Below are 11,218 nucleotides of genomic sequence, written 5' to 3' on the forward strand. Positions count from 1 at the left end.
CAGTTCAGTATTCTATTTGGAAATCTTAGTCAAATCTACCTGCTTATTCAGGGATATTTCCCATTTTCCGCACTCCTATGGGTGAGGGATAGTCAAAGTTTTGCTGCACTTGGTAACACAAGTCACTTTTTCTTCAGTCTCCAAGCACAGTTCCTCCTGTGTTTTAAGATTTGCCTTACAGAAGCTTTGACACCTTTCCAGCTTCTATCACTTCTGGTGCCAAAACCAACACCACATGCTTTACATTTTGTTATGGAAGCACCATACTTCCACGTTCCACTTTTTATTTTGGTTATCTTTTGCTACATGGCATATGACTCCAAAGTTTTGTGACATAAAATAACAGCTATTTTAATTTCCCTCAATATTTTGTAGAGCAGCAATACAGGCAGAGGTTGGCTGGCTATTTTTTCTGGCTTCATGTGTCATGAACTGAAGTCACTCTGTGGTATTCAGGGGTAACGGAGTGGTCTGCAGGATCTGGCACAGCTTTACTCATGTTCAAAGTGTCTTGGAAATGAGGACTAGAAGGAACTCACAGGGTCCCTCTCCCTATCCAGTTTGAAACAGTACCACAAGCAGGATAGTCAGACTTTTTACATGGTGCTCTGAGATCTCAGTTGTAGAAAGTGAAAGGAGTCAAGCCAGTTACAGGCTACCTCCAAAATGAGCATCATGTCACTTTCACCATTTTCTACTGGTCATGGCAGGGGCATAACCTGCCCAGATTTGAGGTGGTGGAGAATTAGGTGATGATGCTTGGTGGGGAAGTCCACAGTTGATGGCAAAGTGACATTACAGAAGGGCATGTGGGATGGAAGATATTGTATCTATTGTTGTGAAATACAACTGTCCACATCTCTGAAAGGGCATGCTGAGAGTTTCACATAGATTTGTGTTGAATCTACAGATCACTTTGGAGTGCATAACATCTTAAAATTATTGAATTTTCTAGTTCCTGAACACAAGGTATTAATTTATTGGAGTGTTCACAAAATGTTGTTTTGTTAATATTTATAATTTTTCATGGAGGGATGTTGTTTATCTTTTCCTAAGTAAATTTGAGTTCAGATACTGATGTTAAAGGTGTTTAACATTTTGCAATTTTTCATTTGTTATGAATACATAGAAATGTAATTTAATATTTTATTTGGATCTTGTGTACTAAAAACTGACTAAATTCACTTATTAATTCTAGTAATCTGTGTAGATTCGTTAGGATTTTCTATGACACATTCCCATTTACAAAAATAGGACAGGGGCACCCGGGTAGCTCAGTGGGTTAAAGCCTCTGCCTTTGGCTTAGGTCATCATCCCAGGGTCCTGGGATCAAGCCCAGCATCAGGCTCTCTGCTCATCAGGCAGCCTGCTTCCTCCTCTCTCTCTGCCTGCCTTTCTGCCTACTTGTGATCTCTGTCTGTCAAATAAATAAATAAAATTCTTCAAAAATAGGACAGTCCATTTCTTGGAAAGATACAGGAGTATTTAGCTTTTAGATTTATTTTTTAGTCTTTTTTCAAAAGCTCGTGTTTTTCATTTTACCCATTTCTTAAGGTATCAAATTTATTACAATGATGTTTTTCATAAGAACCATTTATTACCATTTCAAAAACTAAAGCATATGTATGATTTCATCTGCTTTTTAGTTGTTGATATTGGTAATTTTCTCTTGATCACTTTTGCTAGAAATTTATCATTGTAATATGAAAGTATAAACTTTTGGCTATTTTGTTTATGTTTTCTATTGTATTGATTTTTGATCTTTCTTTCATTACATCCCTCTCCCCCCCAGCTTTAATTTATTCCTCTTTTTGTAACTTCTTAAATTAAAAGCTTAGTTGCTTTTAAAGTTTTATCTTTAACAGAAGTATAAAGCTATCCATAAATTTAGGTAAGCTGAAATAAGCAACTTTTCGTGTGGCTTAGCATGTAAGGAAGATCTTCAACTGATTCATACAGGTATTTAATCACTCCTTATCGATGATCCTTACGAAATAGAAAATACAGTTCACCATTCAAGATATGTGGAGATGAAGATGCTCATTGGAGCTCATCGTAAGCTGTGGGAGAACAAATAAGAGTGGAAGCCCCTGGAGTTTTGATGTAGAGGCAGGCTCTTTTTGGAAAATAATTTGTTTCTTGTAGAAACACTCAGTGGACATTGGACTAAAATTAAGGGATTGAGTTAATGAACTGAAAGTCATTACAGTGTCAGTTGACATAGATTCAGGTCTTGGTCAACTGCATCCATTCCAACACAGACCTACAGAACTGTGACTACCTATCTTTTAAAGAATTTCAGCTTCAACCTCAGCAGCTTCCCTCATCCTAAAGCCTTCTGCTTCTGGACCAGGGCCTCTTAGTAGAGATGCTAACAGCTAGAGATAGACTTCCTTGGCTGAGGACATGATTGGATTAGTGAACCCAACACTGGTTATCCTTTTGCTTTGGCTTAAATGTGATTTGCCTTACTTAGTTTTCTATATGAAACTCACAATTTATTATTGGTTTAATCTTTTTTTTTTCTATTCAAATTAGAGACTTCTCACATATTTGACTGTCTGCTACTTTTTAAAAAAAGATTTTATTTATTCATTTGAGAGAGAGAAAATGAGAGAGAGCACAAGTGGGTTGAGGGGCAGAAGGAGAAGCAGACTCCTGCTAAGCAGGGAGCAGGACTCCATCCTGCGAACCAAGATCATGACTTGAGCCAAAGGCCATTGCTTAACCACTACTACCTGACTAATCTTTCTTGGCAAAAACTTAGTCTTTTTTTTCTCTAGGGATTGCCCTGCGAAGAAAACTGTCCAGAGGAGTTTACTGTATTTGAATTTGTTCCAAATATTCTATTAAGCTAATTTATAACGGTCTTACATTCTCTTTCATTGAAAACAGTAGTGATCTGTAAAGCTCTAGGCTGTGTCTGCGCATATAATTGGAAGGATTATTTTCCTGGTACAATGGCCCAAGAGATTTCTGACAACTCAAATATCTGCTTAGGCTGGAGTTTCTCTTCATTCCCTAGATGTTTCCTTGATATATTTTCCTGTGCGTAGATATCCCTCATTGCTTGTGCAAACATACGGGAGATTCCGGTTCTCTGGGATGAAGCTGGGGAAAGGTAGAAACATGATTTTCATTATGGAAGCAGCCTTAGGAATATGTTTTGAATGACTGAATAGATAAAGAGTTCTCTTACTATGTGAGACATTGCTCAGTCATTGATCTTCTGGGAAGCAAATTCCAGAATTTGTTTTATTAGGCACAGAGACATATTAATGTCCAAACACATGAATGAAATACTTTTTTGGTTACCTTACCATAACTGCCTAATAAGAGATTCATTCAAGTAACTAGTTTAAGGTTATTTAAAAAATTGAGTGTTTTTGTATTGGCAGATAAGGGCTTGGCCAAGTTAACTTCTACTAATTAGGCCAATTTTTGCATACTTTTCAAACATAGCAGCTTTTTCTTTCTCTGATGAAATTTTCCCAGCAAGTGAGTAGTTCAAATATCTTTGCACAGTAAATATTTATTGTATTTAAGTGTGTTTATATTCTAGACATCCACATGGATAGTTTTGCACTCATCCGAAAGACTGAGATGATGGGAAGCCTGTATGGAAATGTGGAAAATGTGACCACTTGGAACCATTTCTAGATGTATTGATTAACTATGCATTATTATATGTTCTATGGTCATACACAGATATGCAAAGTATCTACAGTTATCCACACTGAAGGAAGCAGTGATTTTAAAGACCAAAGAAAAGACCTGAGAAGTTAGTCCTTAAAACGGCCAAGGTATACTCAATGAAAATTCATGTGATTTACTTAACTATAGGTAATGTCTTATATACCATATATTTTCATTGGAGGAATTACTAATTAAGCTAGCAAAACTGAAATTAGCCAGTGTATATAAATGTATTTGGTTTTAGTATTGTAGCCTGACAGATGTTTATGGTCCATTTGACAAATAACAAAGGGGAAAAGATAAAACATTTAAAAAAATACTTTATTTATTTTGAGAGAGAGAGAGAAAGGGAAAGAGAGAGGGAGAGCACACAGGTAGGGGGGCGGAGGGAGACAACCTCAAAGGGACTTTATTTTAGTTTAAAGTGAACTAATAGATTTATAAATAACCTTGGTTCATGGGCTATTATATTTTACAAAATATGCCAATATTTATAATTACCGTTAGATTATTTAAGACTTGCATATCATATCAAGTATGTTGGAATATAAAGGAAAAAATATTCTCTTCTGGAAGCTTGATGTGGGCTGATATGTATGAATCTTAAATTTATTACAGAAACCATATTTGTATATATTCATGAATAAACTCATGTTCAGGTAAGTAAATTTTGGCAACTTAGACATAAAGCTATAATTATAAAGTACTATATTATTTTTGTACCATGGGATTTTAATTGACCTTTTTAAAGACATATCTGTAAGAAACTATGTAAATTATATTTTTAAAATAAAGCCATGTTAACTCAATGGTTTTAGTTATTAAAGTCCTAGAACACCTTCTGTCAGTTTTTATCGTATCAAATCTTCGATGACTTAAACTGTGGAGAATAGTTTGAATACCTAGTTTCTACGTGTGGCTAATAGAAGATTTATCCTGGTGAAATCCAACATCGGAGATTAACAAGAGAACACTATTTCCTGAAGAAAGTCAGGACTGAAAAATAATAACTGGATATAGACTGCCTTATAACCTTATGCTCTTCAACAGGTGTGGCTTTGTCAATCTAGAGCTTCAACAGTGATAGAACTCTTAAACCAAATGGAATAGTCATGTGAATGAGGCATGTGGACTATTCGTCATACGTGGCTACTAAGGAAAGCTCAATCTTCTCCAGCACATGGCCATGGGAATAGAATCAACTTGTCTATATTTGTGGTTTAGTAATTCTGCAATTTTCCTGACCATTGAATAACCCCAAAGTTTATGTGTGTCTGTAGCTGTACAATTCTTTTCTCTTTTAATTTTGTCCTTACCATCAGATGTAGGGCTCTGGGAAAAGAGTGTTTTTATTCTTTTTGAATTTTCCTTTTTTCCCCCCTTTACTGACAAGTACTGTGCATTTAATTGTTATGATTCCCCCAAAGGCCTCCTGAGTGACCCTGTAAGCCTCAGGGGGTTTGGCTTCTAGTATCCTCACACTAAAGGAGATCTTTCTGAATAAGATTTTTCAAAGAATACTAAGGTCATTTAATTATCACATTAATAGTTTTTTCTTTTTTTTTTTACCTGTGGATATTCATTTCTTAAATATAATTTTTCCTTCCTGATTTGATACTTCTTTTCTACCATTTTTTCCTCTACGTTTATGTTTGCATCTAGGCAAGACACATTTCATCATAGATAATTATTACTACACATATGCAAGAAAATAGGTAATTCCTAAGGCATAAAACCTTATCCTATGCCACAAAAAAGGGGTTCACAAGTTATGGATGCACTATTCTCTTTTTATCCAAGACTATGTCTATAATTCTTGTCAAACTGACAAAAATCCAGATGATTTATTCTGATGCAATTTAATAGTGAAAGATTCAAGAACATTAATAATACTATAATTTACTGAGCTTTTAACCAGGTGCCAGGCATGTTCTAGGTGATTTCTTTGTAATAAAACAATAACCTTAGGAGGTAGAAACTATTGTCATCCCCATTCTAAAAATCATGAAACTGAGACCCAGAGAGGTTAGGTTGCCCAAGTTCACTTAGATGGGAAGTGGTGGAGCTGGGATTCCAACACAAGCAGTGCAGCTCCATAGTCCACATTATTTGCCACGGTGCTATGTTCTTTCTACAAGGTTGTTTTGGGTCTTAAATAGGTACACTGAATAAGAGACTCATAGTCATTATCTGGTCTTTGCAATGATCAAATCCCATCTGCCACTGAATAGCATTTTTTAAGTAACAGTGATAAGCTCAGAAATTTTTATCTAATTATAAGAATATGGAAAAAGAAAAAAAAATGTCAGCAGGGTGATGGGTATTAAGGAAGGCATGTGTTGTGATGAGCATTGGGTGCTTCATGCAGCTAATGAATCATTGAACACTACATCAAAAACTAATGATGTACTATATGATGATTAATTGAACATAATAAAAATTGTTTAAAATGTCATATAATAGAAGAGGTGGGGCTAAACGAAAATTATCACATATAGTTGGAATGGAAAGGATTCTGAGATTACCTAGTTCAGTCACTTTATTTTCCAGTGAGCAGACTGAGACAGGCTTGTAATTACATTTAGAAGATGACTCAAACACATGCCTTCTTACCCTGGGCTTGGACTTCTCCCCTGAGTGTGTTGTTTTGCAAGCTGGGCGCTGAGGTTCTTTTTTTTTCTTAAGATTTTATTTATTTATTTGTGAGAGAGGATGTGTAAGAGCACATGAGGGCTGGGGACAGGTAGGGGGAGAGGGAGAAGCAGGCTCCCCACTGAGCACAGGGCCCGAGGTGGGTTTCAAGGTAGGTTTCCAGGTGGGGCTCTTTCCCAGAATCCTGAGATCATTATCTGGGCCAAAGTCAGATGCTTAACTGACTGAGCCACCCAGGCACCTCTGAAGTTCTAGTTTCGAGTGCTGTCAGTACCTAAGAAGCATTTTAAATAAAACAATGCTGCATTGTCCCTTGCCTCTGTTTTCAGGATCTATTTTTCCTCCCTCACTACCTTGCTTACCCTAAGAATTTTGAAAAAAATACCAGGGGCTGATGTAACAATTTGTGAAAATTGCAGATCAGTTCATCTTAGTTCAAATATATTTGCTGAAAATCTAGATAGTGTATGTGTGTTGAGAATTGTGAGGTAGGCAAAAATTAAAGGGAGAGAACTCCCAACTCCTTAAAAAGCTGATAGAGAATAAGACCAAGTCATTGTGAAAGGGAATGATGTACTAAATAATTTTGTAGTTGTTTGATACACTTCAGTCTAGTTGTTATGTCAAAGTCTCGTCTGAACATCTAGTAATGGGATACTATAGTATTAAGTGAATTGTCCCAGAGAAGATGCTACTTTTGGTGCTAGATAAATCACATTCTAAAGGTACTTACTGCAAATACTACTGCCTCAAAGGACTGACTCTATGCTGATTTGTGTAGTTTATTGCCATTACCAAAAGTAAATTTCTGGAGAGCAGGAATCATTTCCTTGGTTGTGACTGCTGACTTCTGTGCCAAAAACTGACATAGTTTCAATAGTATGTATTATACATAAAATAATATAAATAAAAAATATAATATAAATAAATATAAATTCAATTAATATAAATATATAATGTAAATCTATTACTATATTTGGGCTTTTGATTATTCTTTTCTGTAGATGCTCCTTTAAGACTTAGAGAAAGAACTTACTTGCCAGCCAAAAATATCATCTGAAGAAAAATAGGGTTGTCAAGGGAAGGTGCAATGGGCTTTTTGGAGGAAGAACTCAATAGATATCATTAAATATCTGTTGTGTGTAAACTGCTGTAGAGAACGACATAACGATGAAGATGTGCTCTTAACAATGGACATATTTATGGTCATGTTCATGATTTCATTACAGGTCCTGTTCTCCTGAGCTCTCATTCCTGAAACAGGCCTTCTAGAAAGAGTACATGGGAAATAATAATAATGTGACAGAATTTGTCCTTCTCGGCCTCACTCAGGATTCTGAGGGACAAAAAACATTATTTGTCGTGATTTTCCTCATCTACATTGTGACAATGGTGGGCAACCTACTCATTGTGTTGACTGTTTTTGGCAGCCCCTCTTTGGACTCCCCCATGTACTTCTTCCTCGCTTATCTGTCACTTATGGATGCTGTTTATTCCACTGTCATCTCACCCAAATTGATTATAGACTTACTCTGGGACAGAAAAACCATTTCCTTCCCAGCTTGCATGGGCCAACTCTTCCTAGAACACCTCTTTGGGGGTTCTGAGGTCTTTCTCCTGGTGGTGATGGCCTATGATCGCTATGTGGCCATCTGTAGGCCACTGCATTACTTGACTGTTATGAATCGACAGGTTTGCATCCTGCTGTTAGTGGCAGCCTGGATTGGAGGTCTTGTGCACTCTATGGTTCAGCTTCTTTTTGTGTATAGCCTCCCATTTTGTGGCCCTAATGTCATCAACCACTTCATCTGTGACATGTACCCATTATTAGAACTTGCCTGCACTGACACCTATTTGATAGGCCTCACTGTGGTTGCCAATGGTGGAGCAATCTGTATGGTCATCTTTATCTTTCTGCTCATCTCCTATGGAGTCATTCTAAATTCTCTTAAAAGCCACAGTCTGGAAGGGAGGCGCAAAGCCTTGTCTACTTGCAGTTCCCACACCACAGTGGTTGTCCTCTTTTTTGTTCCTTGCATTTTCATGTATGTTAGACCTGTTTCCAACTTTCCCATTGATAAATCCATGACTCTGGTTTATACGGTGATCACTCCTATGTTAAATCCTTTAATATACACTTTGAGAAATTCAGAGATGAAAAATGCTATGAAAAAATTCTGGTGTAACAATTTAACCAAAGAAAGAATAAGGATGTGTCACCTACAGTGAACACACATTAATTATAAAGCAAGAAAAAGGTAATAAATCCTAACAATGTATTTAAGCAATTCAATGGATTATCTAGAGATTTTTTTTTAATTTTATACAAAGACGTCAAAAAGTAGAATAAACTGTCTTTTGAGGTAAGAATCAATCTAATCAGTAAATTCTGGAGGATGAATAAAAAGCACAGGTACAAAAAAAAGGCACAGGTATTTGTCCTATTGTAAGAAAAAGTAAAATTAATTTCACTCTGTGGTCTTATTTTTCTTGACATACTGAAATGAGAATTTAGAAACAAGAGTTTTTAAATTTAAAATGTGAAAAACAAGCTACCTTTGAAAATTTGCTATCACTCAAATTAATGAGAAAGCAATTTGGCTAATACTTAGAACAAATTACTAGGGCCAAAGGAGTACCTTCTAAATTTTAATGTTCATTATTCTATCAGCATGACAACTTTCTGTAGCTGTGTTATGTATCCTGTCTTTAAGATTTTTTCTGTTCCTCGGGTTAATGTTTATGCTTTTGCACTTCAATACCATTTATATGGAAGATGATATTGTGTTTGTTTTAGACACTATCAGTGAGTAATTTTGTTAAGTGGAATGTTGGATGTTTTCACAGGTTGGGACGAAACTGTATGAGATGGCTAATGATGAAAACATTCTAATTCTTGACTTGAGCACAGAAAACCATACTACTCTAAGTTATAAACATATTTTCATGCTATTCCTCATTAGCTTTTTTTTTTTTTTACGTTATTTACCGTTCTTCAAAGAGTAGATGGAACTGCTTATTTTGTCTGCATGATACTGAAGATCTGGGTAAAGAAATGCATTATTTTGCATAATAGTGTGTTCCCCCAAAGTTGTATTCAATACTTTGTACTTACAGACTTAGTAATGATTTGCTTTAATATAAACAAGATTTTGTTTTTCACTGTTATGTAAAAATACCAATAACAGGTTTTTCCATCTGCAGTCCACCCTGGAACATGGCAACCTAGGAATAAAATGGAATTACTTTCATTGTAATATGGAACATTATCTATGCCTTGTAAGAGTTTTCTAACAACAACAAAAAAAAGACTTTAGAACTTTTCTTATTTTAAATTTTCGTTAAGTATTTTTTCATGAATGCTGAATAATATATGCAATTCACTTTTAAATTTTATAATCTCTGAGAAGAGTTAGAAAAAGTAGAAGAAACAAAACCCAAAACAAGGAGAAGGAAGGAAATAATAAAGATTAGAGCAGAAATATGGTATGATTCAGTCTTCTTAAATTTGTAATATTTATTATGTCTTTATTTGTATTAAAGATTTTATTTATTTACTTGACACACAGAAAGAGAGAGATCACAAGTAGGCAGAGAGGCAGGCAGAGAGAGAGGGAGAAGCAGGCTTCCTGCTGGGCAGAGAGCCCGATGCGATGCGGGGCTTGATCCCAGGACCCTGAGATCATTACCTGAGCCAGAAGCAGAGGCTTCACCCACCGAGCCACTCAGGAGCCCCTCTTGATGTGTTTTAACCAGGGAGTTTTTCTGTATGTACTTGAAGGAAATGTGTATTCTATTTTTTCTTGGGAGGAATTACATATATAATTATAATTATATAACATATAACATATTATATATATATACATATATATATATACACATATATACACACACACACATACATATAGATATATCTTTTAGAACCATGTATTCTCAAGTATGCTTCAAGCAAAATGTTCTTGTTGAAAGAAAAAATTAACTGAGGGTACTCATTTAAAATAAAGCTTGTCAGAGGGAAGGTCGTTGGGGGAATGGCTGAAGTAGTTGAAAGAGTTTAAGAATACACTTGTGGGGGGGATGGAGGTTGGGAGAGGGTGGGTGGGGTTATGGACATTGGGGAGGGTATGTGCTATGGTGAGTTCTGTGAAGTGTGTAAACCTGGCGATTCACAGACGTGTACCGCTGGGGATAAAAATATATTATATGTTTATAAAAAAAAAAAGAATACACTTGTCATCATAAGCAATGAGTAATGATGTATAGAATTGTTGAATGACTATATAGTACATCTGGAACTAATATAACAGTGTGTGTTAACTATATTGGAGTTAAAATAAAAAAGTTAATAAAAACAAAAACTATTATAAACACACACACTAAAAAAACCCCAATAAAACAGATCAGTAAAAGCAGGAGCTCATTCTTTGAAAAGTTCAACAAAATTGATAAGCCTTTAGCCAGACTCATAAAAAGAGAGAGAGAGAGAGAGAGGTGGGGGGAGGATTCATATAAACACAGTCAGAAATGAAAGAGGATAATAACAACAAGCACCACAGAAATACAGAGGATTATAAGAGAATATTATGAAAAATCAAGTCAATATGTTGGACAACTTAGAAAAAGTGGATAAATTCCTGGGAACAAATAACTTCTCAAAGCTGAATCAGAAAGAAATAGAAAATTTGAACAGACACACTATCTGCAATGAAATTGAATCTGTAATCAAAAAGTTCCCAAAAGGGCACCTGGGTGGCTCAGTGGGTTAAAGACTCTGCCTTTGTCTCAGGTCATGATCCCAGAGTCCTGGGATCGAGCCCCACATCGGGCTCTCTGCTCAATGGGGAGCCTGCTTCCTCCTCTCTCTCTGCCT

General features: G+C 35.8%; 1 protein-coding gene across 1 annotated transcript; it reads left to right on the forward strand.

The window, feature by feature from the left end:
• The first annotated feature begins 7,626 nt into the window (after positions 1-7,626).
• Positions 7,627-8,577, forward strand: LOC116859393 (olfactory receptor 4A16-like). The gene has a single exon (XM_032844619.1). It carries the CDS (start codon positions 7,630-7,632, stop codon positions 8,575-8,577), a length of 948 nt encoding a protein of 315 aa, XP_032700510.1. The 5' UTR covers positions 7,627-7,629.
• The last annotated feature ends 2,641 nt before the right edge of the window (positions 8,578-11,218 follow it).

The sequence above is a fragment of the Lontra canadensis genome, unplaced genomic scaffold (assembly GCF_010015895.1).
Source record: "Lontra canadensis isolate GAN:19392208 unplaced genomic scaffold, GSC_riverotter_1.0 scaffold154, whole genome shotgun sequence".
In the NCBI taxonomy this organism is placed as follows: domain Eukaryota; kingdom Metazoa; phylum Chordata; class Mammalia; order Carnivora; family Mustelidae; genus Lontra; species Lontra canadensis.

Coding starts and splice junctions, on each gene's coding strand:
- LOC116859393 (XM_032844619.1), top strand. CDS start 7,630: ATGGGAAATAATAATAATGTGACAGAATTTGTCCTTCTCGGCCTCACT.